The 27,862-nt window shown below is 53.3% G+C and overlaps 13 protein-coding genes across 13 annotated transcripts; 8 read left to right on the forward strand and 5 right to left on the reverse strand.

The window, feature by feature from the left end:
- Window positions 1-651: 651 nt before the first annotated feature.
- On the reverse strand, window positions 652-5,661 carry SIN3 (Transcriptional regulatory protein sin3; the record flags this gene model as incomplete). The annotated part of the gene is made up of 3 exons (XM_064838153.1): window positions 652-4,023; window positions 4,083-5,403; window positions 5,567-5,661. The coding sequence occupies 3 exons, from the start codon at window positions 5,659-5,661 to the stop codon at window positions 652-654; spliced, it is 4,788 nt and encodes a 1,595-aa protein (XP_064694238.1).
- A 491-nt stretch (window positions 5,662-6,152) lies between these two features.
- Window positions 6,153-6,841, forward strand: FCY1 (cytosine deaminase; the record flags this gene model as incomplete). Its single annotated transcript, XM_064838154.1, has 3 exons — window positions 6,153-6,314; window positions 6,469-6,752; window positions 6,799-6,841. The coding sequence occupies 3 exons, from the start codon at window positions 6,153-6,155 to the stop codon at window positions 6,839-6,841; spliced, it is 489 nt and encodes a 162-aa protein (XP_064694239.1).
- Window positions 6,842-6,881: 40 nt separating this feature from the next.
- On the reverse strand, window positions 6,882-8,188 carry HEM12 (Uroporphyrinogen decarboxylase in heme biosynthesis; the record flags this gene model as incomplete). Its single annotated transcript, XM_064838155.1, has 3 exons — window positions 6,882-6,976; window positions 7,035-7,100; window positions 7,162-8,188. 3 exons carry the CDS (start codon window positions 8,186-8,188, stop codon window positions 6,882-6,884), a joined length of 1,188 nt encoding a protein of 395 aa, XP_064694240.1.
- A 268-nt stretch (window positions 8,189-8,456) lies between these two features.
- Window positions 8,457-11,456, forward strand: msh1 (MutS protein 1; the record flags this gene model as incomplete). Its single annotated transcript, XM_064838156.1, has 1 exon — window positions 8,457-11,456. The coding sequence occupies one exon, from the start codon at window positions 8,457-8,459 to the stop codon at window positions 11,454-11,456; it is 3,000 nt and encodes a 999-aa protein (XP_064694241.1).
- Window positions 11,457-11,930: 474 nt separating this feature from the next.
- Window positions 11,931-12,560, reverse strand: LTS14_005459 (uncharacterized protein; the record flags this gene model as incomplete). Its single annotated transcript, XM_064838157.1, has 1 exon — window positions 11,931-12,560. The coding sequence occupies one exon, from the start codon at window positions 12,558-12,560 to the stop codon at window positions 11,931-11,933; it is 630 nt and encodes a 209-aa protein (XP_064694242.1).
- A 450-nt stretch (window positions 12,561-13,010) lies between these two features.
- LTS14_005460 (uncharacterized protein) lies at window positions 13,011-14,237 on the reverse strand (the record flags this gene model as incomplete). Its single annotated transcript, XM_064838158.1, has 1 exon — window positions 13,011-14,237. One exon carries the CDS (start codon window positions 14,235-14,237, stop codon window positions 13,011-13,013), a length of 1,227 nt encoding a protein of 408 aa, XP_064694243.1.
- A 207-nt stretch (window positions 14,238-14,444) lies between these two features.
- On the forward strand, window positions 14,445-14,710 carry LTS14_005461 (uncharacterized protein; the record flags this gene model as incomplete). Its single annotated transcript, XM_064838159.1, has 2 exons — window positions 14,445-14,468; window positions 14,504-14,710. The coding sequence occupies 2 exons, from the start codon at window positions 14,445-14,447 to the stop codon at window positions 14,708-14,710; spliced, it is 231 nt and encodes a 76-aa protein (XP_064694244.1).
- Window positions 14,711-17,656: 2,946 nt separating this feature from the next.
- LTS14_005462 (uncharacterized protein) lies at window positions 17,657-19,656 on the forward strand (the record flags this gene model as incomplete). Its single annotated transcript, XM_064838160.1, has 2 exons — window positions 17,657-17,735; window positions 18,023-19,656. 2 exons carry the CDS (start codon window positions 17,657-17,659, stop codon window positions 19,654-19,656), a joined length of 1,713 nt encoding a protein of 570 aa, XP_064694245.1.
- A 1,043-nt stretch (window positions 19,657-20,699) lies between these two features.
- LTS14_005463 (uncharacterized protein) lies at window positions 20,700-21,961 on the forward strand (the record flags this gene model as incomplete). Its single annotated transcript, XM_064838161.1, has 5 exons — window positions 20,700-20,874; window positions 20,921-21,008; window positions 21,081-21,169; window positions 21,232-21,661; window positions 21,715-21,961. 5 exons carry the CDS (start codon window positions 20,700-20,702, stop codon window positions 21,959-21,961), a joined length of 1,029 nt encoding a protein of 342 aa, XP_064694246.1.
- Window positions 21,962-22,124: 163 nt separating this feature from the next.
- On the reverse strand, window positions 22,125-23,122 carry LTS14_005464 (uncharacterized protein; the record flags this gene model as incomplete). Its single annotated transcript, XM_064838162.1, has 2 exons — window positions 22,125-22,837; window positions 22,909-23,122. 2 exons carry the CDS (start codon window positions 23,120-23,122, stop codon window positions 22,125-22,127), a joined length of 927 nt encoding a protein of 308 aa, XP_064694247.1.
- Window positions 23,123-23,998: 876 nt separating this feature from the next.
- Window positions 23,999-24,627, forward strand: LTS14_005465 (uncharacterized protein; the record flags this gene model as incomplete). The annotated part of the gene is made up of 2 exons (XM_064838163.1): window positions 23,999-24,377; window positions 24,437-24,627. 2 exons carry the CDS (start codon window positions 23,999-24,001, stop codon window positions 24,625-24,627), a joined length of 570 nt encoding a protein of 189 aa, XP_064694248.1.
- A 37-nt stretch (window positions 24,628-24,664) lies between these two features.
- Window positions 24,665-25,795, forward strand: LTS14_005466 (uncharacterized protein; the record flags this gene model as incomplete). Its single annotated transcript, XM_064838164.1, has 2 exons — window positions 24,665-25,453; window positions 25,511-25,795. The coding sequence occupies 2 exons, from the start codon at window positions 24,665-24,667 to the stop codon at window positions 25,793-25,795; spliced, it is 1,074 nt and encodes a 357-aa protein (XP_064694249.1).
- A 506-nt stretch (window positions 25,796-26,301) lies between these two features.
- On the forward strand, window positions 26,302-27,522 carry LTS14_005467 (uncharacterized protein; the record flags this gene model as incomplete). The annotated part of the gene is made up of 2 exons (XM_064838165.1): window positions 26,302-26,327; window positions 26,439-27,522. The coding sequence occupies 2 exons, from the start codon at window positions 26,302-26,304 to the stop codon at window positions 27,520-27,522; spliced, it is 1,110 nt and encodes a 369-aa protein (XP_064694250.1).
- Between the last annotated feature and the right edge of the window lie 340 nt (window positions 27,523-27,862).

Genomic DNA, 27,862 nt, shown 5'->3' on the forward strand with positions numbered 1-27,862 from the left:
CTGGACCTAATAGAATATTTCGGGGAACATATATAAGACGAACGGACGGATGGATGGGCAGAGTGAGACTTTCTTTCTTTTCGAGCGTTCTAGCGACCAGTGCTTTTCATGATACCAACGAGCGTCGCGCATGTACTGTGGAGGATCCTCCACTTTGTTTCCGGTCTATATGGAAATGCATAGCGCTGGCACAAATGGGACAGGGAGAAAGACGCATCTGGCTTCACAGCCACGGGCTCACGCCTGCATCGTTATCTAGAATATAGGATGAGAAAGCAACATGTCGGTCTGCATCTCCCAATACTATACTCTCCGGCACCGCACGACTGAGACATAACTTGAACCAGCTTCGATCTCGTTTGACTTACGTTCTCGCGGTCTCATCATGTAAATATATATGAGGACAAGGACAAGGACGAGACGGCCGAGAGGAATCCAGGTTGGTGTGGAGAACATGACACAAAGCAAGCTACCTCCATATATGGCCGTGGTACCATCATGCATGAGACCAACCTGATGGATGTCTTCTGCTCTAGCCATGGCCGTAAGCACAAGATAGTGGCGCAGCCACCTCCCAAGCAAAGATCCTCTGAACGCCTTGAGTCCCAGATCCACATTCCACCCAAGTAAATACCTCTCAAGTCAACTCGATTAACTCTCATCCATCGCCTCCGCCTCCCCATCAACTCTGTCCTCACCATCAACATCAGTGCCCTTCTCCACCAAATCCCCAAACCTCCCATTCCTCCTCTCCACCTCCTCGCGTGACAACCCCTTCATAGCCCCATTCATCATCAAAAACCTCTCCCGCATCACCTCGCTCCTCTCCTCCCTCGCACCCTCACTCCCCCTAATCCCGTCCATACCCCCACTCCTCTCCCCCTCCGGCTCAACCCACCCTTCATGCGTCCCCGGGGCGAATTTGGCCAGATACCGATCGACCTCGATTCTAAAAGTCAAATTCTCTTCGCTCTTGGCCCCAAGAAGACGGTTCATCAACCGCTCATTCAATGCAGCCGCGTTAGCCGCAGCGCTACCACCCGCACCCATCCCACCATCGACCGCAGACCCGCCAGCACTGCCGTCGGGGTCCGAACTCTGCAACGGCGGCGAAGGCGGGAAAGAAGAGCTCTTCGGGTCCAGACCCAGACTTCTCGCATTCCTAAGCAAGAAGGGGAGGTGCAAGGCACTGCGGGGCACATTATCCGTGTCGTCGATGTTGGAGTAGGAGGCGATATAAGCACGCCACTTATTATCGCGGTCGAGCGGCGAGAGGGCGTCGTCATAGTAAGCCGGATCGTCCTTCCTGGTGAGGAAGAAAGAGATGGTTTGCTTGCTCTGGTCCTGTGTCACAATCTTGTCAGCACGCAGATCCCATTTCACCATCCCTCCTTCTGAGAAAGGAGTACTACTCACAAAATCAATCCGATATAGATCCCCCTCCCTAATCCCCTTCTCCACCGCTCGTCTATACTCCATCTGCTGCGCCACCGTCGTCGTCTCCCGTACCCTATCGCGACGAAACGCACAATAAATCTCCCAACTCTTCTCCTTCCCCTCGTTCGCCAGAACCAACAACGCGAACCTCGACGTGGCAAGCACCATCTTCTCAAAAGCATACATCGGATAACCGGACTGCAGATAGAACCGCCTCAGACACTCCTCCACCTCACTAAATTCAAGATCGCCCTTGATAACATCGGAGAACTTCGCAAGGACTTGAGCGTAATAACTCGGTCCTCCTTGCTCTGGAGTGGTGGTGGGGAAGAAATCAGAAGGATGTCGATCGATGATCCCCAGATCCGTCGCAGGCTTCGGCTTATCCGCATGCTTGACCGTCTCCGCCACGGCAGCCTCAGCGAGCTTGAGTTTGAGCAGGCGCTCGTACATGGTGTAAAACATGCGGACGAAGCAGTAGATACTCGTGTTGGCCCAGAAGCGATAGACGTCTCGTTTCTGCGCCTCGTTGGGGTCGATGGGCGTGTTGTTGTTGATTGCCTCGTTGCCTTGGCCGGGATGCGCATACCATTTCATCGTCGGTTTCTCCGCAGACTTCGCAGTCTCGGAAGCGTCTTCGGTGGGTGGGTCGAGCGTCATATCCTCCGGGTCACCACCGGCATTAGACGCCACGTCGGGAGTAGACGCTCGCGAAGCAGAAACCGCACTCCCCTCCCTCTCCTTCCGTCCCATCTTACTAGACCTGCCGCGATCGAGAGCAGTCCGAAGCAAATTATTCCCCTTGCCCACCTTTCTCCCTCTCATCACTGCGTCCCTCTCCTCACCACTAGACACCAACCCCGCCTCCTCAACCAACTCATTCGGTGGCGTCTCCCCAAACTTCTCCCGAATTTTCGCACTAAACACCTCAGCATCCAGTCCAAAGAACAAAGGAACAAACTCCCTAATCAGCGGGCCCAGCCTCGGATGCTCCGTCTCCATAGTAACATGCACATGCTGCAACAGCAAAAACGCCACATCAACCACGACCTCCACATCCTCCACCACAAAAGCCAACTGCGGCCTCCTCATCGTCCCCGGCGCACCTCCCTCCTGCCGTCGCATCTCCTCATGCTTAGTCGCAATCTCACTCTGCAGCGACTTCGTCTGAAACTGTCTCTTATCCCCCTTGGAATTATTCACAGCCTGATGATCCAGACTCCGCCAGAACATTTTCTGCGTCTGTTCGCGCCACACCTTCTCCCATTCCCTCTGGCCCATCTTCCACGTCTCCAGACGCTCTTTGAGTCTGTTGAGCACGACGGGGATGACTTGGTAGGGACTCGCGGACAGCTCGGTGACGACCGTATGGCCCTTCTCTCGTCCGTAGATCTTCATGATGATCCGTTTGTAGATCGTCTCGCTCTGTCCACCAAGACCAAGCGGAAGGGTGAAAGCCTTCTGCTCCGCTTCGGTCATCCTTCTCAATTGCTGCGCCAGCGGCTCCAACAGCTGGATGGTGCGCGCACAGGCATCGATGTTGTAGTCGTAATCATGTCGCTCCTCCTCAATCCGGTGCAAACCCTCCTCATGCACATTCTTGCGATGAGCAATGAATCCACTATCCTCCGACGCCCACGTAGGATGCGAAGCCCACTCGTCGTTAAGCACAGAGTTGCACAGCTCGTCGCGACCACTACACGTCTTCAGTCTTTCGCGCTTGGGTAGATGACGGTAGCTGGGACCCAGACCGCGACAATTGCTCAGACTGACTCTACCAGTCGGTATGCGCGGCTTGTTCTCGATGAGCAGATCTGCGTCTTCGGCGCCCAGGAAATTCTCAAAGTACTTCATCAATTCCGGATGTCCGCCGATGAAAGCTCGGCCGCGGTGAGCGAGGGTCGAGCGATCAATGAGGTCTTGGCTGAACAGGTTGCAGAGCTTCAGGAACTCGTTGAACGTGCCTTTGTTACTGATAGCCTTCTTGACGCGATCAAAGAAAGCCAGCTCGTCATGCGTCGCAGCAGTCGTCGTAGTCGGCGGAAGCGGCATTGGCAGAGCAGGAATAAGCGCAGGTGAAACGGGTGGGAGATCGGTGGGCGCCTTCGGCACAGCATGCGTCTGCTTTTGTCTCTTACCCGCCGGGCCAGCAAACGGTACCTTAGCACCAGAAGGTCCAGCCATACTATCCGCCGTGCCCTGTCGTTCAGGCTTCCTCTTCTTCGTGTCCTTACTGATCGGCGTAGGTGCAAAGTTGCCGACCGGCGGCAGTCCACCGCGTCCATGACTCGGCGTGCCCATGTGTGCTTCACGCGACATCACTGGACTGCCATACATACCGCTTGTATCGCGTACATTCGACATCATCACACTTTCTTCAGCAGCCTGGCGGGCGCGTTCTGCAGCTTTCGCTTGCGCGGCAGATTCCGGTAAGAATTGCTTGAAGTCCTCCAGCAGATCTGGCGCGTTGTTGAAGAGTCGCGTGACTTGACTGTAGACGTCTTGAATGGGTTTGGATTCGCGTTGGTATGTTTGCAGGATTTCGAGGAATTGCTTGTAGATATCCGGATGCGCGGCGAAGCGGTTCTGCGTGAAGATAATGTCAGTGCGCATTTTCACGTGTGATAAGGAGTTCGCTCACTCACCTTGATCTTATTCACATAGCTGATCGCGTGATTGAACTCCACGGGACCACGTTTCTCCATACCAGCCTCACCTTGACCTTGTGCATCCTGCTGCCCAGGCAATGGTGTGGCCCGAGGTGAGATGCCAGCGCGCATCCCGGCCACACCCGCAGCAGCAGAGACAGCACTCTGCAAAGAATTGACCCCACGCTGCTCCTGCGCATGCATCGCCTGCTGCTCCTGTTGTCTAGCAGCCTCCAACGGCGATAGATGCTGCCCCGAAACGGCCGGACCAACTGGTCGACCACTGGGACTAAACATCATCTGGCTACTCGATGCACCAGGCTGAGGAGTGAACGTGCCGTTTGCAGGCCTCAGCCCATCTGGACCATCCTGCCTGCTAAGCGGACGAGGTTGCGGCATTGATGACACCGTTGTGCCCATAGGCGTCGTCACTCGAATCGCGTTCGGGTCATCTCCAGCACCGCATTCGATCCGATACCCAGGTGGCAAGAACGTGTTAAATCCTTGTATGAGCTCCGGATTGCCTGCGAATAGCGTGCTGACCCTACCAATGACGCCTGGGGTATCTATTGCGCCTGACTTGAAGTCCTTCATGATATCCAGAAAACGGTTGTACACGTCCGGAACCTCTGCAAACTGGACCTTCACCTGATCGAGATAGCTCAACGCGTCGTTTAAGATGGGCTGCTGGCCTTGTCCCTGACCCTGACCCTGTGCCATCTGCTGTTGCTGCTGCTGTTGTGGAGGCGCGAAAGGCATTAACAGACTCGCCTGCATGGGCTGCCCAGGCGGAGGTCCCTGAGCAGGCTGTACCGGTCCACCCGCAAACACATTCCCAGGTCCGGAAGGCGCACCGAGCGGTATCTGAGCCAGAGGGCCTGCAATAGCTGGATTGCCAAGAATGCCGTTCGGACCGTGTACTCTGCCTGGGCCCACAGCGACGGGCTGATGCAGCATCGGCGGTCCAGCGTGTGCTTGATGAGGCGGCGCTTGTTCGAGCCTCTGACGTTCGTGCTCGCGTTGCCGTCGATCCTCCTCTTCTTTGATGTGTATCTCTACCTCGCGTGCTCTTTCCCGTTCAGGAACGGGTGGCTGGCCTGTTGCTTGTGTGATGCCTGGGAGAGGGAAGCCGGGTGGTTGTCTTTCACGCTCTTGTGGTTGTCGCGGAGACTGTTGGCTGAGGTTGGCTAGACCTGCGATGCTGTGTGATGGGTGTGAGGATTGGTGGAAGGCGTACTGGGCGCCAGGTGGTGGAGGAGGTGGTGGTAGCCCACTCAGGCTCGATTGCGGCGAGTGTGCGGTCTGATGCTGAGGTGGGCTGTGAGACAGTGTTAGCTTGACGCTTCGTACGTCCTCCCACTTCACAATCTCGTTCGGCTACAATATGCGGACACCCGCAGTGTGAAGAGGACAGCTGCAGCGCCGAGGCGGATGTGGTGTGTGCGCTAGCGATGAGATGAGGGCAAAAGACATAGACATACCCAAAACTCGCTCCAGGTCGCGGAGCTTGGGACTCGTTACTGGGACCATGTGTGTTGCTCCCTGGTGGACCAGGCCATCGATGGCTCCCTTCCATCTTGTCGCTCCAAGAAACTGCCGCTCACTTCACTTCTACTCTTTTCCTTCCGGTGAGAAGCTTAGTAGCTCGTCCCACAGCTCTGTCAATTGGTGTCTCGACGCGCAAATCAAACCCGTCGTCGCGTGCCTCCCGCGATCTCTCGTCACAGCAAGCAAACTCGTTACTCATACACGACAATCGACAAACGAAGGAAGACCAAGAGGGTGTCGTTAGTCGTTAGAGATTGCAAGACTTGGTGGTGCTGGTGGTGTACTGAATATTAATGGAGTAGCTGGAGAGTCTGCGCCAGAGTAGGGGTCGCATCACCTTCCCCAGTACTGAAACCACAAATCCATCGCAACGTCACTTGCCGATTGCGGCTCGGTCCTCGGCAAAACTCAATTCGTCAGGTACGCATGAAACAAAATATCCACCTCGCTCCGCCATCACTGCTTTCCTACCTTGTGAAGATTGTTATGACCATCTGTAAACCCTGGTCACCGCCCAGCATGTCAGAACACGATGCAGGTTTCAAGGCCGCTCTGGAAGAAGCCAAGCAAGGTGCAAGCGAAGGCGGCATCCCGATCGGCGCATGCCTTGTTTCGAAAGAGGGAAAGATTCTTGGACGAGGCCATAACATGAGAATCCAGAAGAAGAGCGCTACTTTGCATGTACGTGGAGAACTCTATGCCCGTACAAACAAGTCCACACCATCATACCATCTATGCTTTTGTTAAACCCCGGTACCTCGCAAATACCATGATTTTGCCACCACGCCACATCTCATTAACCATCAAACCATTTCCACTCACACCCTCCATTCAGGCCGAAGTCTCCACCCTAGAAAACGCCGGCCGCCTCCCCGCCTCCGCCTACGAGGGAGCAACAATGTACACCACCCTCTCCCCCTGCCACATGTGCACTGGCGCCTGCATCCTGTACAAACTCTCCCGCGTGGTGATGGGGGAGAACAACACGCTTGTCGGAGGCGAGGAGACGCTCAAGCGGGCTGGGGTGGAGTTGGTTAATTTGAAGAATGCCGAGTGTGAGGCGTTGATGAAGAAGTTTATCGAGGAGCATCCGGATGATTGGTTGGTTTTGATGCGTGGGTGAGTTGGCGTGTGGAGAGAGTTGTTGGCTGATGTGTTTGTGTAGGTATGAGGATATTGGGGAGCCGCCGAAGAAGGGTACGGAGTAAGTTGGCTGGTTATGGTGGTGGGCGGTCCGGGTGGGACAGACTACCAGTCACTACTCATGATATTGCGATCGTGTATCCGCTGCTCGGCCGCTTCGACGTCGACTTTAGTCGGGACAATGCCTTCTTGGTAGAGTTCTGGTGAAGTTTTCTGGTTGGTATGGAGTCTCTCACAAGACAGCACGGAGTCATGTACCTGATAACCTATGGATCTCTTCAAAGTAGAATTTGAGATCGTCCGGGTTGACGAAGGGTGTGATGCCTGTACACGTCGTTAGCATACTCCAAGAATTCATCCCAAAGACAACCAGGTCTGTGCTCACCATGTCCCAAATTAGCGATCCACCCCTGCTTCCCACCCCCGAACCCTTTGACCATCTCCTCCACCACTTTAGTAATGGCCTTATGCCCTCCGTAAAGAACACCGGGGTCAGCGTTTCCCTGCAAGACCTTCCCATGCTTCTGCGCATCCGCATGCGCCTCAGCGGGAGCATGTAGCCAGTCCAGCCCAATGACATCATATTTCGTCTTGCAAAGATCGTCCAGTGCATACCAAGCACCCTTGGCAAAGACCACCATCGGCACAACTTCTTGCTCCAGCTCCTTGAGTCGAGCGGGGAGGTGATCACAGATGTGCTTCAGATACGGCAACGAGAACTCCGCAAATTGCGTGGGTGCGAGTTCGCCCGCCCAAGAGTCGAAGACCTGAATGATCTGTGCTCCAGCCACGACTTGTTCAGCCAGATATTCGACGCAGAGCTCCGCGATCTTCTGCAACAACCGCTTCGCCTCGTCCGCATACTTGAAGATCCAGGTCTTGGTATGTCGGAAGATCTTGCTGCCGCCGCCTTCGACCATGTAGCACATCAATGTGAACGGGGCGCCGCAGAATCCGTATAGTGGCACTCGGCCCTCCAATTTCTGTCGTGTCATGGTAATAGCTTTGTACACATAGTCCAGTTCCTTCTTGACATCCACACTCCTCTCCATGACCTCCTTGTACTGCGGGTCCTCAGGCCCCTCCAACGGCTGTGGGAAATGCGGCCCTTTCTCCGGCACCATCACGACTTCCATCCCCATCGCCTGCGGTATGACCAAGATATCCGAGAATATGATCGCGGCATCTATTAATCCTTCGTAGCGGTCTATTGGTTGGAGCGTTAAAGTGGAAGCTATTTCTGGGCTGCGACAGCATTCGAAGAAGTCTTTGTTGCCTTTGGCTTCGTGGTATTCGGGGAGGTAGCGTCCCGCCTGACGCATTACCCAGCATGGAGGGCGTTCGACTTTTTGGCCGCGGGCGGTGCGGAGGAGGAGGTCGTTTTTTAGAGGGGCGAAGTTGTGTTGTGCCATGATTGCGGTCGTGCGGGGCGTCCGTTCAACTGTGGTGTGTGGTGTTGCTAGGTGAAGAAGGATGTCGATGTAATCGTATGCCGAGGCCTGAAGAAAGTGGCATGTGTCGTAATTTGATCGAGATGACATCAAGGGAAGGCACGAGCTTTGTGGGGCGATTGAGCTCGGACAAGGATCGCGAAAGTCGCGTCTCCTGGAACTTCGACAAGTCAAGATCCTATTGATGGTCTCGGAGTAGGCCATTGAGTGTGGTTATCACTCTACCTTCATGAGACTGCGGACATCGCTATGTAGTGCTGCTGTACGACTAAGATCAGTGTCAGCTCGTCCGACACTCCACGAACCAAGGCCACTCAGACCTCATCAGAGTGCCGTACCGACGACATGGCAGCGAGGCGCCAAGACCAAGACAACTGTCAAAGCCAGCAGTTTACCACAAGGCATACTACCACCTTTACCTCCGGATGAGAGCGAGAAAGTCCAGGCCAGATCATACCCGCCAGTCCTACAACAACATCTCAACAATGTCCGGAAGTTCACCGACTGCGTCGTCCTCACTCGTGTGGGAGACTTCTACGAGATGTATTTCGACCAAGTCGATGAATATGCTCCTCTGGTCAACCTCAAAAGGGCCAAACGAGCTACAGCGCTTGGTGATGTGGCGATGGCTGGCTTCCAGCATACTCAACTAGATCGCTACCTGAAGATGTTCGTCCAGGATCTCGGAAAGCAAGTCGCCATTAGCGAGCAGATCCGTTTGCCTGACGGAGAGCGTATTGGTAAGGGACCGATGTATGATCGAAAAGTCACGAGAGTGGTGACTGCGGGCACACTCATCGATGAGAACTTTATGGATCCGTTCGAGAACAATTACCTTCTGGCTGTGCACTTTGATGGCGTGCTACCAAGCCCGACAGGCCAGGCTTCTGATAAAGGAGCGTATGAGCGGTATGCTCGTAGCATGAAAGTCGGCCTTAGTTGGGTTGACTTGTCGAGTGGCGAATTCAACACACAGATCAGCGATCTGGCCACCCTACCAAGCCTGATCGCGCGGATTTGCCCACGCGAGATCGTGCTCGATGCAGGCCTTGAGGATGCAGGCCAACCACGTTTGCAGAAGCATCTCGGAGATGGTAATCACGCTATGCACTTCCACGCTGCTACGACTGGGATCACAAAGGTCTCAGACTGGACACCGATGCTGGAGCGAGCCGTGGCAGACGACAAGATCGGAGACTTCGCATCGCAAGAAATTGCGGCCGGTAGTCAAGTACTGGACTATATTCGTGAGAAGCTTGTGGTCACGAATCTGCGACTGCAGCCACCTACGCGGAAGTCGGATGAGGAGTACATGTCTATTGACAAGCAAAGCCTGCGAGGTCTCGAGATACGTAGCACGCTTCGTGATGGCACACTCCAAGGCAGTCTACTGCATGCTGTACGGCACACGGTGACCAAGAGTGGCGCTCGGTTGCTCAGCCAGCGACTCGTAGCCCCATCTATGTCCCTATCTATGATCAATGACCGACTCGATCTTATTCAGGAATTGCTCAGCAGCGATGCGCTGCGTGAAGATATCGTTGCGCTGCTGCGGCAGACTGCAGACACATTACGGCTGTTGCAGCGCTTCTCGATTGGCAAAGGTGACGCGGATGATCTCCTCAACCTCGCAAGGACTGTCGACGTGATGGGTCAGGTGGCAGAGCTCCTTCATGACCATATCATAGCACGTCAGGAGCCTCTAGAGGTTACACCCGAAGAGCCTAACGCACGGCCCATGGATCTGGACTTTTTGTGGGACATCTTGCACCGTCTCGACTTGGAAGGACCTGCTAAGCTAGCCAGAGTCATCGAAGACGCTATCGACGAGGAGTCTCTGACACGTCAGCACACCATCGAAGCTGAACAGCAGGAAGAAGCGGAAAGCGTGGTCGAGGGAGTGATCAAAGCTGAAGAGGCAGGTGAGGAAGCGCCAAAGCGTGGAAAGCGTGCCTCGAAAGCTACGCCCAAGACAACAGAAGAGACCAGCAGTGAAATATGGATCATGCGCAGAGATGCATCCAAAACACTGGAGCGTGCTCATGCCGACCTGGACAAGCTCGTACAGATGAAAAGCGAATTGGCCGCAGGCCTGCGAAACCAGCTGAAGTCTGAGAGTCTGACGCTGCGCTGGAGCGCGCAACTTGGCCACTTCTGCCATATCAAAGGCAAAGATGCTAATGGCAATCTAGCAGCATTAGCTGGTGCTCGCGTGATCGGGTCAACAAAGAGCACACGATCTTTCTACCTCGCAGATTGGACACACCTCGGCGTCCGCATAGACGACTGCAAGTTACGTGTTCGCACAGAAGAAGAACGAGTCTTCGGCAAACTGCGTGCACAAGTCATCGACAACCTAATGAAACTCCGCCGCAACGCTGCTGTCCTAGACGAGCTAGACGTAGCCTGTTCCTCCGCCACAATCGCCAAAGAACGCAATCTTGTCCGTCCCATCCTCAACGAAACCACAACCCACCATATCATAGGCGGCCGCCACCCCACAGTCGACCTGGGGCTCAAGACTCAGGGCCGACCGTTCACATCGAACGACTGCACAGTTGGCGACAAAGAGAAGATCTACCTCATCACCGGCCCCAATATGGCAGGCAAGAGCACCTACCTCCGCCAGAACGCTCTGGTAACTATCCTAGCACAGACAGGTCTCTTCGTACCCGCAGACTACGCTTCCATCGGCCTCGTCGATAAGATCTTCTCTCGTGTCGGCTCGGCAGATAATCTGTACCAAGACCAATCAACCTTCATGGTCGAAATGCTAGAAACGGCCGAAATCCTGAAACAAGCTACACCTCGCAGCTTTGTCATCATGGATGAGGTTGGTCGTGGGACGACGCCCGAAGATGGTATCGCGGTGGGCTATGCTTGTTTGCATCATTTGCATCATGTCAACCGGTGTCGAGCGTTGTTTGCTACGCACTTCCATGCATTGGCGGATATGACCAGAGATTTCGAGAAGTTGGCTTGTTATTGTACCGATGTTGCTGAGGAGACAGATGGTAGTTGGGCTTATGTGCATAAGCTGAGGAGGGGCGTGAATCGGGAGAGTCATGCTTTGAAGGTTGCGAAGTTGGCTGGTCTGCCGGAGGAGGCTGTGCAGGTGGCGAAGGGGGTGCTGGATAGTCTTGGTCATGGTCAACAGGGCCGGCGGAGCTCCGAGGCCAAAAAACTTTTGGTGCTGGCGCTGGCTGAAGCAGGAACCAATGGACAATGACGTTGTCCTCGACTCTCGCACCCTCCCCGTCGTACACAGCTTTCTGCGTCATTGTGAAGTCCCACGAGCTCTCGCGACAGTCAGTCTAGCGCTGTGGGAAGTTTCCAGACCGGAACGTATGACTGTCGTGCGAGCGCAACGCCACAGTAGGCCAGATTCGGAAGGAAAGCACACCTATATTTCGGCTTCCACACTTATGCATGCGGATCCAGTCATGAATTGTGAGAGATGACGAGTCAAAGTATAGGACGTTTTCGAGTCTCGGATCACTTTTGGATGTCGAAGAAGGATAGATCACACGTGCAAAACTGCGAGCGAGGTTGATCGAGCGTGCGACATCAGACTTGGCAAGATGGAAGGCAGAGGTCGCTTCACTCATGCACGTTTATATGTAGTGGTATGGCAGCACATGATATACCTGGCAGCATTCCACATTTGAAGGCACTAACCAAATTGTGCCATGTCTAAAAGATATCAAGCCAACTTCTTCCGCCTCAACATAATTTCCTCATTCCTCCTCAACTCCTCCCGATTTCGCTCTACCGCCATATCAAGACTCGCCTGAATTCTGCCCGCAATCTCCTCAGCGGGCGTCTCCATACCCACCAACCCAATGAACTTGCCCACTTTCCTTCTCTTGATCCTAATCCTATCCTTCTCACTTAGACCTGCATACGGGTTGACTCTCCGACTACTGCCTTCGCCATTGCCTTCATCCTCCGGCTGAGAAGGTAAGACGGGATTCTGCAGATCCTCCACCGTCTTCATGACATCGGACAAGAAGTCCGTTTCCTGCTGACTCAGACGTCTGGCAGCCGTGGCGACGCTGTTGAAATCCGCGATCGATGTGGGCTTGGCGAGGAACTCTTTGTCCCAATTCATTTTGGCTGGGTAATGTTGGGTCCAGGGGCCAGGGGTGGATTGGTGGTAGTGGTGCGCTATGCTGTCCAATTCGTCTTCGGTCAGGAGGTGGAATGCCAAGAGGGTTCTTGGAAAGGCTGGGTGAGGTGGGCCAGAGGGTAGCGGGACGAGAGGGGCGAGGGTGAGTTGGAGTGTTGCGATTTTCTTTGCTAGGATGCTATTGCGACGGGTAGTTGGAGCCATTGCTGCGGGTTGTACGTTCACAATGTTCGGTTTCTTCGATGATGGCGACCAGCGCTATGTGTAAGCACGGGATAGGAGGTTCCAGCAGATTAAATACTGTACGAGTCTTATATCTTGGGGTGTTGCGAGCCCTCTCACGGCTCCCCGACCAGTGACCTCTTTGTTCGATTGAGATGAGATGCCGGCTTGGGTACTAGAATCATGACTATGGTGACAAAGGATCTGGAATGTCTTGTCTTGACGACACTCTTTGTCTCACCTTGGCAAGAACATTACCTGCCGACTGAAGTGGAACACGCCCATATGGCACATGGCATAACGCATCTATACAGTGCGTTTAGTTGGTGCAGGTGAAGAGGAGTCTTGCATTCGTGGCGTTACGGAGTGTGGTATCATGCCTGTAGATCAACGCCTTTAGCCTTTACCCGATCACTAACTCATTAAAAGCACTCATGCTTCTTGCTCGACTCTCTCCCACGTCAAACTTCCTTGACTGCTCTGCATAGCTTCATCCCTCGCGTTTTGTACGACTTCCGGCTTCCTACCGGCACCCATCATCCATCCAATGATGGTGGGTGGCATCCAGCTGCCGATGATGTTGTAGACAAGGCTTCCGCGACCGACGTGGAACGTCCTGCTTGGTCGCTGGCTGACGAGCGCATCGAAGACAGAGTCGTGAAGTACACGTAGAGGTGTACCCTTTAGCCTAGGCTGCGGCACGCCCTCTCGTCGTTGCTTGATAGTGACGGACGGGATCTCGATGTTACCAAGCTTGAACTGAGAGACACTGACACCGTCCTGCTTCAGCTCAGCGGCCATTGATGCAGAAAAGCCCTCCAGAGCACCGTATGTCGTGCTCTCAATGGCGTGCATAGGTGGTCTAAGAGCAGGTGTGACAGAGGGCGTGAGAAGGAGCACTTTGGCCTTGTGCTCAATGATGGACGGCATAAACAGCTGAGTGGTGGCGATGGTGTTCAGGACCTTAGCATTCAAGGCGTCGCTCCATTCCTCAGAGCTAATATCCTCAATTCGGGCCGGCATACTCTGCGTATCCGGCACCATGATCAAGCCGGCCATAAGCAGGCGGTGCGGCTCGGCGCCATCAAAAGCATGGTGGTCGCGTTCGAGCAAGGCCCGGAAGCGAGCCACTTGATCCTGGGCAGTACATGGGTCGACCAAGTCAAGCTGAAGAGGTAGCAAGTCGATCCGCGATTGGGCCCGGATGTACTGCTCATCTTCGCTTGTATTGGCCACCACATATACTACGAAACCCCTCCGTTCGAGATCCAAATACAGCCCGCTAGTAATCGGGTTCGCCACCGCACCCGCGATGACTACCACATCCGTCCTCGCACCACTGGCACTTCGTCGCGCCCTCCGCTTCCGCTTGCTGCCATTGTTCCGGATGTAGATGAATGTGCCTATTGATCCCGTGACAAGGAATGCGATGGCGGCGGCTGAGAGGCCTTTATGCCTACTAATCCATCGCTGTACGATTTGGAGAGTCGTGGGTGGAGGAAGTCGCTTTGGTACAGGTAATTGTCTGGCGAAAGGCGTGTCCGCAGGCATCCATTCCCTCAGCTGCCCAGCAACCTGCTCAAAGTGCCTCTCCACATCGTCCGCAATCTCCGTAAACTGTTTTCGTGCGTAGTCGAATAGCTGTTGTGCGTCCGTCATCGTTCCGAACATGCCTCTTGGAGGATGTAATGAGATAGACTTATGATGGACGTGGATGAATGAACGATGATCGAGCGTCCAAGCTCGAGAATCACATGCTCGAGGTCAAGTGTGGGGTCACGTCTCCACTATACACTCACATACCTTGCATTGACAGCGATACTGATCGAAGAGAGGCCTGTAGCCAAATGACATTTTCAGACCTTCATGCTAGGATTAGAAGCTTGGGATGTCAGTTGCTTTGCCTACACTCGAGGATAGAGTAGCCAGTCAACCTTCTGGCGACCAACAAATTCCAGAGCCGGAAGCAGCTCATGTTCGAGATCATGGTGACGCGGTCCAAGAGGATACGGACGACGAGCGAGAAGCTAGCGAACTACGCACACCGGCTCAGCTCCAAGCGACAAAGCAAGGACGCCTTTCTCGGATTATCAGTCCTGGACTACCTCGGACCTTATGGTATGGTGGCGTAAAGAAGCTATGGATGCACAATGTACAGATAGCAGTACCTCATGTGGACTGCCGAGATCACCTAGGTAGGTGCGTCCACGTGAGACTACTCCAGCGCATGTTGTCATCGGATCGCCACTCACTCAAGTACAACATCATTCTGACCAGTGCGTAGCGAACGAGCGTACCTTCCTAGGCTACCTACGCACCTCAGTAGCCCTATCTATCCTCGGCGTAACAGTCGCACAGCTCTACCGACTCCAGCATAGCCCAACCCCATCTGCGACCTTTGGCTACTACATCCTCAGCAAGCCTATAGCAGGTATCCTACAATGCGCCGCGATCCTAATGATCCTCCTCGGAGCCATCAGATTTTATCGTCAGCAGCATGCTATGAGTGTTGGTAAAGTACACGCTGGTGGCTGGGAAGTCTATTGTGTGATATTATTAATCTTGCTGGTAAGTCAGTGCTCTACTGCTTGTTGCCCTTTCGGACAGGCTGATGGGCTATATAGGTCTTGTTTGCAATGTTTGTTGTAGACGTTGGCGCGACTTGATTCGTTGATAGCTCTGGACTAACGGGAATGTTCGATAGATACTTGTCGGTCTCTTTGTCGTACATGTTGCCGTGGACGTCTACAAAGAGGATACTTGACTGGGAATATTCGAGCGCTCCCGCTGGGCAGCAGAGCGCAGCACGTCAGCCGGCGACCAATCAACTAGAACCGTGCCGTCGCTAGGATTGCACGTCCTAGATAGAAGAGGGTGCAGAAGACGTTCGAAACGGAAAGGTCGGGTTCGTCACTCGATACTCACCTCAAGTTTGAACCATTCCGAAAGTGCCTATGCTTTCTTCCACGGACTGAAAGTTACTCGATCTTGCACAAAGCGGCAGAAATCCAGCAATGCTTTACCAGTAGCATATGTTACAGCAAGCCCATCACGTAATGAAAGGTAGCCAGATATTCTCCGAGGTCGACGCGGCAAGCAAAACAGTTGTGACGGTCGATCTGGGCTTCTAGCATTCTGTATCGCTGGGACTCGTGCCGTTGAACCGTTTGCGGCGCCTACGATCACGTAGACCATGTGCCGCAGAAGACACCAAGCCACTGAGATCATGCGGAAGTGCTTGCCAGTGAGATTGTTGAGAGAGCAGTCTCTGCCGGGACGAGACTCCCGACATCGTATCGTTGAAGTGGTATAGTCTTTTACCATTGCTCCAGTAGCCGCACGCATTCGTTACCTGATCGCGTGCCCTCGTCCAGAACGGTCCTTCACCTCGCCCAACACGCAGGGGTACCCCAATCCCCTGGCTCTGTAAATTGCTGGATGCGGTACGTAGTCAGCAATACCATGACACTGGGAAACTCGTGCTTTCTGCAAACGGCAAGCTGATCTGACGATATAGAGCGAAAGGAGCTCTAGAGAAGACGGCCATTCGGAAGCGAAATTGAGGCTTCTATGTTTGTATTGGTCGAGTCGTGATGGAGCTAGTGAGAGCCGAGGTGAGACTTTCAACGGCGAGGCGGCGGCATGATAGACGCCATGCATGACTCTCTGCTGTAAAGCCTCTTCGCCGTTCCCACTGGCTGTTGGACCGACGTCGAGCGTTGAATGCCTTCACCTCAGCTCGCGCGTTGCGGCTGGGAGTGGACCATTTCTTGCGCGCTTGTATTTTGGGGCACGGCGCAGTACAGCAGTTTTCCAGTGGGACTGCTGCAGTGCTGTGGCATCTCGCCATGACATGCAGTCTTACGAGAAATGGCGCACGGAGCTGATGCCTAGACCGGCGGACTCCGTCGCGAAGGATTGCACGAGCCTCGAGCACGCGAGATGAAACAGAAATTGACACCCGAAGCCCATGATGGAAATCATCGAAGATCAAGCAACGCCACGACACGTTTCCGTGGTGGGCTGTCACTCGCGTGAACTTGCGCATACGGAGAGACACAGTCGAAGTATCGCCCCTACTTGTCCAGAGTCTAGAGAATGCCATCTGGTCACAATTATCACCAACGGTCCAATCACGTTTCGCAGGCCATTTTGTGCAGCAAGATACCAAGAGAACAAGATGCAGGGGATATGCAGGTCCGAAAGACTAGAGCTAACGCTTGTAGGACGCTAGCGTTATGCACGTCGTTACTGGCCGCTGGGATCTTTGAGCAACTGACTGCACGGCAGTGGCCAGCCGCCTCGATACAGTAGTAGCGAACTTCCTTCGCTGTCCTGTGCAGGGCGACCAACGCCATCCCGTTCATGCGACCGGCCAGTGGTTCTCAGCATGGTCGGCTCCGCTTTCGACAAGCGTTGGCGACTGACGCGACGGCTGCATGGGCGTTTCTGTCCGCGACTGCGCGAAGGACACTACTATCTGCGGCTTGGGGCCCTGGTGCACTACTCTGGGTTGCATCCGCGCGAATGCCACCAGTTCGGGCGTGAAGGGGCAGGTCGCGAACATGGTTTGCACGCTTTGGTAGGCCAAGGACATCCTTCATTCGCGTGGCCAAGTGGGGGAGATGTGGACGATCATGTTCTGTGCACCGTACAAGGCTGCTGACATCTCTTCCTCTTCCGTCGCATCCCTCTTCTGCTCTATTTCGTACTGCTAATACTGCTTCTCTCATTCACTGTACTCTGCGCCGTACCTGGGACGACGAACACACTCTTTTACTCTTGATAATTTGGACGCTTGGTCCATGGTACCGCTGTGTATCCATCCACCATCAACGCCACTGTAACGTCTGGACCCGCAAAACCTTTACTGGAGACCGCATCACTGTGCCTGGAGCAACCTCAAATATGTCTTCCTGAGCGGTCAACTACGTCGACACTGTACATACGATCATCCAAGACAAATACAGAGCGCAGGCTCGCTATTAATTCGGTCACTGCTATAATCGAGCATACACCTGGCTCATCTGGAAGAGTGTTCTAGTGCTGAGGTCTGAGCTGGAAGGACAGAACTCACCATGGCGAATGAGACGGCGTTGCGAGGTGGTTGCGTGGCGCCCTTTTACGATGTCTCTGCTTTTCCACAGGATGGTGGCTGTAAGTAGTGGATCACTGGCTGTTCAGACGTCAGACTGCTGACGCACACGTAGTCATACAAGGACGATTCTGCGCACCACTAACAGGACTCCTCCCCGGAAACCCTACCTGCTGCCTACCATGCCCTGCGAGCGATTGGGCCTACTCAGATTCCTTCAACACATTCAACACTGTCGCAGACTGGCTAAATGTAACTGGACTAATACTGCTGGTGTTCATGCTTGTATCATATATCATACTACCGGCGCAGAAGACCCGAAGCCATTACCTATCAGTATGTCTGATAGTCTCGGTCATGATGATAGCACTGGGCTTCACCATACCGCTCGCGGCGCAACCGGAACAATGCTATGACCAGATCACACCAAACGACATGTACTCTTCGACCGAGTGTGCGTGGAGCGGAGCATTCATCGTAGCTGGTGGGCTTTCCGCAACCATGTGGATCTTCATTCGAGCACTATCGATGAACCTACAGATCTGTTTCGATATCGTCCCCGGAAAGAAGTTCTTCTACATTTCGCAGGCGCTGGGCTGGGGCATACCAGCAGTACTTTTCACGGCCACAATGACCGTGACGGGCGTGAGCTTTCGATTCGGCTCTGCTTGTCACGTCAACCACGAGACCTCAATGCAGGATTTTTGGGGACCTTTGTTGGGCTTCGCCGGTGCGGCTGGTATACTGCAGCTTGCGACTTTCGGATACTGCATCAATGTGTACCTCAAGAATCTGTGGCGCGACCAAGCGCAAGGTTCCACCCACGGATCAAGCTCTGGGCTTCCATCCTTCAATGGCAGCGTACGCACACAGACCGCGCGAGCTGTTTATCAGCGTCTCAAGAAAGTACTTTGGTTACAATGGCGAGGTATCTGCATCGTCACTATCATTTTGGTCGATGTAGTCTTCTTCTCGATCGTCTTCGTGGATTTGGACAGCCTGCAGGCTCAGCTCACGCATGACTTCGCCAAGGTCGAGCCCTGGCTAGAGTGCCTAGCATTCAGCCCGACAGATAAGGAACCGTGCTTACATTTGGTCAGCGACTGGCTGGTTAACGAGCCTACAGTCATCGCCGTCCTGCTCCTGCTATCTTTGACGGGACTCCAGGTCTTCCTATTCTTGATCCGTCCATCGGTCATCACAGGATGGGGCGAGTTCATACGCAACAAGTTCTCTGGTGAAAGGCAGGAATTTGTCAGTCTTGATGCCCGACAAGACAACATGCGAGCAACGCCACAGCCTGGAGCCGAAGCGCCGAAATACGACCACGTCCGTGGCCACCAAAGTACAGTCTTCGAGATGCAGAAGCCTCAACTGAAGGCATTGAACATAGATCTGGGCTCGAAGTCACCCTCGACTGTTTTATCGAGCCCCGATGAATCATATCGGAGTCCACTGAAGTATGGCGAGAGTACTACCAACGTAAATGAGGGACGAAGCATATCGCCGCCACTCGGAGGCTATGTAAAGGGAGTGATGCCGCCAGAATACTTCGGGAGTGTGACACCGGATGTCTCGCAAGCCTTCAATGCTCCGTCGCCACCTCCGGTCTCATACCAGGGCGCTAGTGTACAACAAAAACAACCGCAGGACTACTTCGAACAGCATCAAAGAAGAGGGTATCATCGCCAAACGTCTACCGAATCTGTAGGATACCAGAACAGAGGTGACGGGTTCACACCAGCTTCGACAACGCACCAGCGGGCTACTAGCCAGGACAGGCAGTATAATGCGCCGACGAATTCGTTCTCGGGACCAAAGACGCCTTCGCGGCAGTCGAGTACGAGATCGACGCTGTACGAACGAGATACAAGGGAGATGTATAGTAGAGGCGGTCTGGCATTGAATCCTCCGTCGGAGATTGGCGAGTCGGAAGAAGATCTTTCGCTCGAACGACGACCTTTGAGCATGCCTCGATCATGACCTTGGCGTGATGTTAGCACCAGGGTGGAGCTACGTACATGACATGAACATAAGAATTTGTACATATTCGGCTGTATATAGATACCTGTCAGGTACGCCACGAAAAGCATTCTTGCCAAAGCATTGAAATGACCCTTACGGATCTGCATCAATCTATAAGTCTTTGAAACCTGTGGCAGACTTCCAGAAATATACATCGGACGATCTACGTCCTAGTTGTGGCTTCCTAACCGATGCAGCACTGTATGACGCTCACGCAGCTGAGCTGGATTAGTCTGCTAGGTGTGCTTTCGTCCCAGCCATCCCGCACGTCATATGAGCAAGCACGACTCCAGCCGCAAGCTCATATCTCCGACGATAGCCACGGGATGCGTCGACGATTCATCCTTCGGTCCTTCCCGTCTGACTTGCGCCCAACTTGGAAGCCACGAAGTCGATCGCAGCGGTGTAGCCAAAGACTCCAAGGCCGCAGATTACACCAACAGCCTTGTCGCTCAGGTAGCTATGATGGCGGAATGCCTCTCGAGCATGTATGTTACTTGCATGAACCTCCACGAATGGTATCTCGACGCCTAGGAGAGAGTCCCGAAGCGCCACGCTAGTATGTGTCAAGCCTCCGGGGTTGATGATGATGAAGTCACAGTTGCCACGAGCCTGGTGAATTCGATCGATGATAGCTCCTTCCCAGTTCGATTGAAAGACGTGCAGTTCGAGGCCCAGCTTTTCTGTTTGGGCTTTTGCTAGGTCCTGAACGTTTGATAGGGTAGTGCTGCCATAGATGTGAGGTTCCCGAGTACCAAGGAGATTGAGGTTTGGGCCGTTGATCAGGAGGATTGTCTTGGCCATGGTTCCTGGTATCTCAGCGGTGCTGTGATGTCTACGTTAAGCTACATCGTACTACAACTCCTTCAAACGTGTGGTGTGTGTACAGTGAGAGATCAGTCCTTCGACCGGAAGAAAGCTCTTCCAGCGATGGAAGTGCTCAACTTCACCACCACTGAATTCTACCGTATTTACTTCTCACAAATCAATGTCAGGTGACTATGCCGCAAACGGACGACGTCAATCTTGAAGAGGTGTATGCGTTCGCCTTGCAGCTGGCTAAAGATGCCGGCAAGCTTCTCGATGATGCCTGGCGTGCACGATGCAATGGAGACGGTCTGGTCGATCAGGTCGAGAAGGAAAGCTCTGTTGACATTGTCACCCAAACCGATGAAGGTGAGTAATCTGGGATTTCTTCTCTGCCCTGGCTGTACACCTCCAGCGCGTGCTGGGAGTCATTACTCACGAACCTTCAAAGACGTCGAGGCCTTCGTCAAGATGAAGATCGAAAGCAGATTTCCCGCCCATCAGTACGTTTGTCTGCCATATGACATAGCCCTCGATGGCGTAGATCTGATCTGATTCGCGCTGACTTTACATAGTTTCGTGGGTGAAGAGGCGTACAGTAAAGGAGCCTCAAGAGACTATCTAATTGGACAGGACCCTACATGGTGTGTAGACCCATTAGATGGTGAGTAGCATGTCTGCCATAGTATTGCCATGCGATCACCGCACTGTACTGACTAAGGTCAGGGACTGTCAACTATACCCACATATTCCCCATGTTTTGCGTGTCTATAGCATTCTTGCTTGAAGGTGCACCAGTCATTGGTGTGATCAATGCACCTTTCATGCACCAGACATTTTCAGCTTGTCGCGGGAAAGGCGCTTGGCTCAATGAGACTCAGAGACTACCGCTACTGAGAAACCCCATTCCGCCCATGCCAAAAGATGCTCCAAAAGGTTGTGTTTTCTCGTGTGAATGGGGCAAGGATAGACGAGATCGACCTGATAGCAATCTTCATCGGAAAGTCGAGAGCTTCGTGAATATGGCTGCCGAGATCAGTGGTAGAGGTGGCAAGGGTGGTATGGTCCACGGTGTCCGGAGTCTTGGTTCTGCCACCCTGGATCTAGCGTACTGCGCCATGGGATCGTTTGATATTTGGTGGGAGGGCGGATGCTGGTACGTGACTACTTTCCAGACACTATGGAGAGTCATGCTGATAGCTTATCTAGGGAATGGGATGTTGCGGCCGGCATCGCCATATTACAAGAGGCGGGAGGCCTGGTCACGACAGCAAACCCGCCAGAAGATCCTGACACAGCTAAAATCGAAGAAGTCAAAGTTGGAAGCCGACTGTATCTTGCTATACGACCCGCTGGCGATTCTCCGACGGAGACCGCTCGCCAGGGCCAAGAGCGTACAGTGCGTGAGGTCTGGAAGCGTGTCAGGCATCTTGACTATGTTCGACCAGATGCATAGACAAGTAGACAATGCGAAGTCTGCCAAGATATAGAGCAGGCTTCCAACACTCGTGAGACGGCGTTTGGATGAAAGCAGCATACCATAGATATACATAGCCCCCTTGTATTGTGGAAGATACGCTAAATGACAATTCATAGACAACAAACCTGTACACATACATTCATAAGCGTGACTTGCTCAGCTCCCCAGCAATAATGTCTTTGACTTTCTGCACAGGCATATCGGATATCTCTTTGCCCGTCCAGTATCGCTGTGCTTCCAGCCCTTGATATATGACCGCTTCGGTACCGAGTATGACCTGCCACCCTGCCTTCTGAGAGAGCTCCGCAATCGCTGTCCAGGGCGAGGGGTGGTAGCACATCTCCAGTATCGCACCCTTGCGCGATTTATCGAGGAACACTTCAGTGACTCGTCTGGCTTCTTGCTCGTCGGGAGTCTTGGGAGGAAAGTTCGGCACGCAAGCGACGATAGCCCCTGGGCCTTCAAGTTGCTTTGCCTGATTGGCAGACGATACATGTATCAGCCCGTCCCCGTAGCCTTGTGTTCGACACCAGTCCACAACAGCATCGACTTCAGCCTTGTCGCGATTCACGAGATAGACAGTAGAGCAACCCATAAGCTGGACTAGAGCATAAACAGCAGCACGTGCTGCTCCACCTCCACCTATGACCATTCCTGGCCGGTCCTGGAACACGGGTCGTTGGGTATTATGAAAGAAGCTCTCTGCTACGCCGATGGTATCGGTGTTCGTGCCAACGTACTTCGAACCACGCCGAAAGATGGTGTTAACCGCGCCGACCGCGCGTGCTTCCGCCGTTAACTCGTCCAGATATGGGATAATAGCCAATTTATGTGGCATCGTCACTGATGAGCCTGGGGCTGGATTAGCTTGAGCACCTAAATATTGAACGGCGGACCTGCTATTCTCCAATGGACCAACTAACCATACAATCTGGGGTTCCGCAGTAGCTCAAGAAAGTGTTTTATGTCTGTGGATGGCAGGAGTTGTTGGCTCCAATTGAGTCCAAAGTGATCGAAACATGTCTGATGGAATAGCGGACTCATTGAATGTGCAATCGGGTAGCCGAAGAGATATCCATGGCGATCCAGAGTGTCTATCGGAGGATCTGGACACGTTATAATCGTGGTTGTTGACATCGTGGACGCTCTACGACAGTGCTTGGAAGGCGCAAGGTTGAGGACCTGATACTTCGGGCAATTGGCAATCAAGACCAGAGAAGGTGAGAAGGCACCTCTATGGTGCTACGCTGTCTCACGAACGAGTTGTGCGTGTTCCGCCATTGTCAACGGAGGTCTTCCCTTGCCTTGCTCGGCGCCATGCTGGTGACAGACTGGAAGTTGTGACAAGTCGTACCAGTGGAAGAAACCTCTTCCCAGTCCCACAGTCGGGGAACTTAGGGCTTCTCGGCGACAGCCGGTGGTCTCACAGGAATCACATCTGCTCGGGAACAACTCTTCGCTGCCTTCGGACTCCCTCGGGCATAAAGGAACAACAACAACACTTGTCTTCACTTCCATCACTACGTTCTGCCATACCAGAAGAATATGCAATGCCAAGAGAATTGTCAAGTCAATTGCAAGACTGTTTTGTTCATTCATTTATCCTAGGCTTAGTGTAGGACTGGGGGCGCTAGTGGAACCTACGCGGTGCCAAGACTTCTCTAGCCGACTTCACTTCTGCTGGTTGCCGACGCCGTCTTCTCCACCTTGGGCTGCAGATCATGAGCGTTGATCCGCCCGAATTGAAGCCGCCATGGGAAGGTATCGTGGCAGGGAAGTCTCTTCTTCCCCGCCGATTCCGGAATGCGCCTCGTGAACAAGGGACAGGGCTGGAAGATCTGAGCCGAGAGTGACTTCGACCTGTACACACTTCCACGGAGCAATACATATATAGATACCCCAGCGGGGACTCCGCAATCGCAACGACTTCCTCTTCCCACACTCTTGCATCTTTTTACCCCAGACACTGCGACTACGCTCTTCGTCTGAGCCTGGAACCAACACACGAAGAACATGGGTCTACTTACCCTCGTCGAAGACAGGCCTACGCCTAAGGCTGTCTACAACTGGAGAGTCTATGCCTGCGCTGCGATTGCCTCTTTCGCATCATGCATGATTGGATATGACTCTGCTTTCATTGGGACCACGCTGGCTCTGCCGTCCTTCACAAAAGAATTCAAGTTTGCCGCCATGGCCCCGGAACACCTGCTTCTTGTTAAAGCAAACATTGTCTCTGTGTATCAGGCTGGTGCTTTCTTCGGTGCCATCTTCGCTTATGCTTCGGCGTTCTACCTTGGCCGTAAGAGAAGCTTATGGGTGTACGCCACGATATTTATCCTCGGAGCTGGTCTCATGTTAGGCGCTAATGGGCAGCGCGGCCTTGGATTGATCTGTGAGTGTGCAATGGAGAAACTCCGTTGTCCAGCGTAAATTACTGACACCACTGATCAGATGCTGGTCGTGTCTTGGCTGGTTTTGGAGTCGGCGGAGCAAGCATGGTTGTGCCCATCTACATCTCAGAGCTGTCACCGCCCGCCGTAAGAGGGAGGCTGGTCGGTCTCTACGAGCTTGGATGGCAGATTGGTGGCCTGGTCGGCTTCTGGATCAATTGTGAGCATAATTCTTACTGGGGATATGTGTGAAGGGAGGCTGACAAAAACAGATGGTCTCACTGAGACTATGGCTCCTAGCCACAAGCAGTGGATCATCCCGTTTGCTGTGCAGTTGATTCCAGCAGGGCTATTGCTAGCAGGTGCTTTCTGGCTTAGGGAATCTCCAAGATGGCTGTTCTCCAAGAACAAGCGAGAGCAGGCTCTGAAGAATCTGGCGTGGATTCGGAACCTCCCGGCCGACGACCTCTATATTGTGGAAGAGGTTGCATTCATGGACGCCGCTCTCGAAGAACAACGTGCTAGCATCGGTAATACCTTCTGGTCGCCGTTCAAAGCTGTTGGTAAGAGCCGACAAGTCCAGTGGCGCTTTTTCCTGGGTGGTATGCTCTTCCTGTGGCAGAATGGCAGCGGCATCAATGCCATCAACTACTACAGTCCCACAGTGTTCAAGAGCATCGGCATCACCGGCACCAGCAGTAGCTTTTTGACGACCGGCATCTTCGGAGTAGTCAAGACTGTTCTCACCTTTGTATGGCTTCTATACCTCATCGACCGACTGGGTCGACGTAATCTCTTGATGATCGGCGCTGCCGGGGGATCTGTATGCATGTGGATTATTGGTGCCTACATCAATGTCAAGGGCACGAAGACAAAGAGCACCCAGCTTAGCTCTGGTGGCATTGCTGCTATCTTCTTCTTCTATCTATGGACCGCTTTCTACACACCTACTTGGAATGGTACACCATGGGTTTTGAACTCCGAGATCTTCGATCAGAACACTCGCTCGCTTGGTCAAGCGAGCGCTGCTGCTAATAATTGGTTCTGGAACTTCATCATTTCACGCTTCACACCTCAGGTAAGCCTTCCTCACCAGAAACTGACAGCGACGAGCTACTCTAACTCACGCCCTCAGATGTTCGCGACCATGGGTCCATCAGGATGCGGCGTATACTACTTCTTCGCCAGCATGATGATCCTCTCGATCCCATTCGTGTATTTCTTGATACCGGAGACCAAGGGAATACCGCTTGAATCCATGGATCGATTGTTCGAGATCAGGCCAGTGCGCAAAGCTCACGGACAAGTCAATGCCGAAGACAGAGCAAGGGAGGAGGACTTCCGACATGATGCAGAGGGAGCAGGATTGACCGTGGCAAAGGAGAAGCTCGAGCACCGAGAGATGACAGAGGAGGTTTGAGATGGGATCATTGATCTGGCTGGGAGAATTGACCTCTTGCACCTGAAAGATCATGTTTTGTACATAGTGTATCACTGGATCCTGCAGGACGATGTCGATCCAGTTCACTTTTCCCTGCTCCATCACGAACGCATACCCATTGTTCACGAATGACCAAGGCCATCCACTATCACCGAATCCTTCGTTATAGTATACATGAAACGCAACTGGTTCGTAGACTCTTGATCCACCACATTTAGGCGTGGGAGCGAGTGTGCTGGAATGTCTTCATCCATCCGAGCGGGCGGCAAGTGGCGGCGATTGAAAGAAGACTCAATACGGCCGGGGTTTCGCCAGTGGCAATGGATCCGGAAGAATCTTCTGCACTCCATTAGGCTTCTCATTTCTCCTACGGGACAAAAGTGGACAGTGGATAGTCAGGGTTATGTGTTCTTCAGTAACAGACGAACCTCACGTCTTTCTGAGCTGGACTGGACGCACTAGCGTCTTCGATTATGGATGAGACGATGGCGTGGTACAAGGGTGGTACAAGGTTAGTACGGTCTAATCTGTTGATATCTTGATATACACTCTCTTACTGTCCTCATCATTCAGTCGGAACATCTGTTCAAAGTCTGACCGAGACGTAAACTATCATATCCAGCACTCACCTCAGGACACTAGCCAACATGCCTTGTCGACCGGCGATATCCTCACATTCTTTAGGTCGAGCATGGGTCCACGACATGCCCAGCAAGCTCGACCAGGCTTTGAAGTATGGTTTCGACATTGAGCTGTTCTACGAGGACCTTATCTACGTCGCGAAAGCTATGCCGGATGGACCCACACCCCAGAACCTGTTGGCCGCAGCACAAATCATACGGTCATTATGCGATGAGCGAGACATTGCTATTGTCTGCCTGCAGCCATTCATGCACTACGAAGGCCTCCGAGATAGGCGAAAGCACGCTGAACGGATAGATGAGCTCCAACTGTGGATCAGGGTGGCGAAAGTGCTCAATACTAAGATCATCTCCATCCCGTCAACTTTCCTTTCCTCATCCAGGGCGAGCGGCGACATCGATCTCATCGTAGCAGATCTGCGAGAAGCTGCCGACCTAGGCGCAGCGGACGACATCCAATTCGCATACGAGAGTCTTGCTTGGGGTACATACGCCGACACCTGGGAGCAAAGCTGGGAAATTGTACAGCTAGTCGATCGCCCAAATTTCGGTATCTGTCTGGACACTTTCAACATGGCCGGGAGGATGTACGCCGATCCAGCCTCGGACACACGAAGAACGCCGAACGCTGCCGCGGAGACAAAGGCATCCATAGAACGACTAGTCAAGATCATCGACCCCAAGAAGATCGTCTATGTCCAAGTCGTGGACGCAGAGTACCTTGCAGAACCTCTCACAGAGGGCCATGAATACTATGTCGAAGGCCAACCAGTTCGTATGAGTTGGTCGAGGAATTGCAGGCTTTTCTATGGCGAACAGGATCGTGGAGCATATCTACCCGTCAAGGCTATACTGAAAGCTATCCTGACTGATCTCAAGTGGGAAGGTTGGGTCAGCGCTGAGCTGTTCAACACGAGCCTGACTAGTGCTTCGCCGAGTGTGCCTGCAGAACATGCTGAAAGAGCGGCTGTTGCGTGGGAGAAGATGGTGCGAGACTTTGATCTACAAAGCGACTTGGTTCGTGTCAGGAGTAAAGGTCTTGACCTGCCACGAGCGCAGCTATAAGCTATGGCGTCCGACAACAGAGGCTATCGCCATGAGCGAAGCATATCCAGCTACAGATCACAGCATCGAATCGAGGTTGAAGCAAAGAGTACTGGTAATTCCCTCGCCCAGGAACGTGGTGCCATTGTGCTTGCAAGCGACAGAGGAACTCGACACATCCAGCTTCAGTCATGATGGACTAGGAGCCTCTCAAAGACAATCGAGTGAAGATGAGGATCGATACGCCGCTGGCTGTGCCCTTGGCTGTGACTGTGAGATTCCTGAGAGCTCTGTATGGCCTGCTACGGACCTGTATGCGAATATCTCGTCGGGACCCGGACCGCGCAATGGCGGTGGAGTC

The sequence above is a fragment of the Recurvomyces mirabilis genome, assembly GCF_035927965.1.
Source record: "Recurvomyces mirabilis strain CCFEE 5264 chromosome Unknown scaffold_13, whole genome shotgun sequence".
In the NCBI taxonomy this organism is placed as follows: Eukaryota; Fungi; Ascomycota; class Dothideomycetes; order Mycosphaerellales; family Teratosphaeriaceae; genus Recurvomyces; species Recurvomyces mirabilis.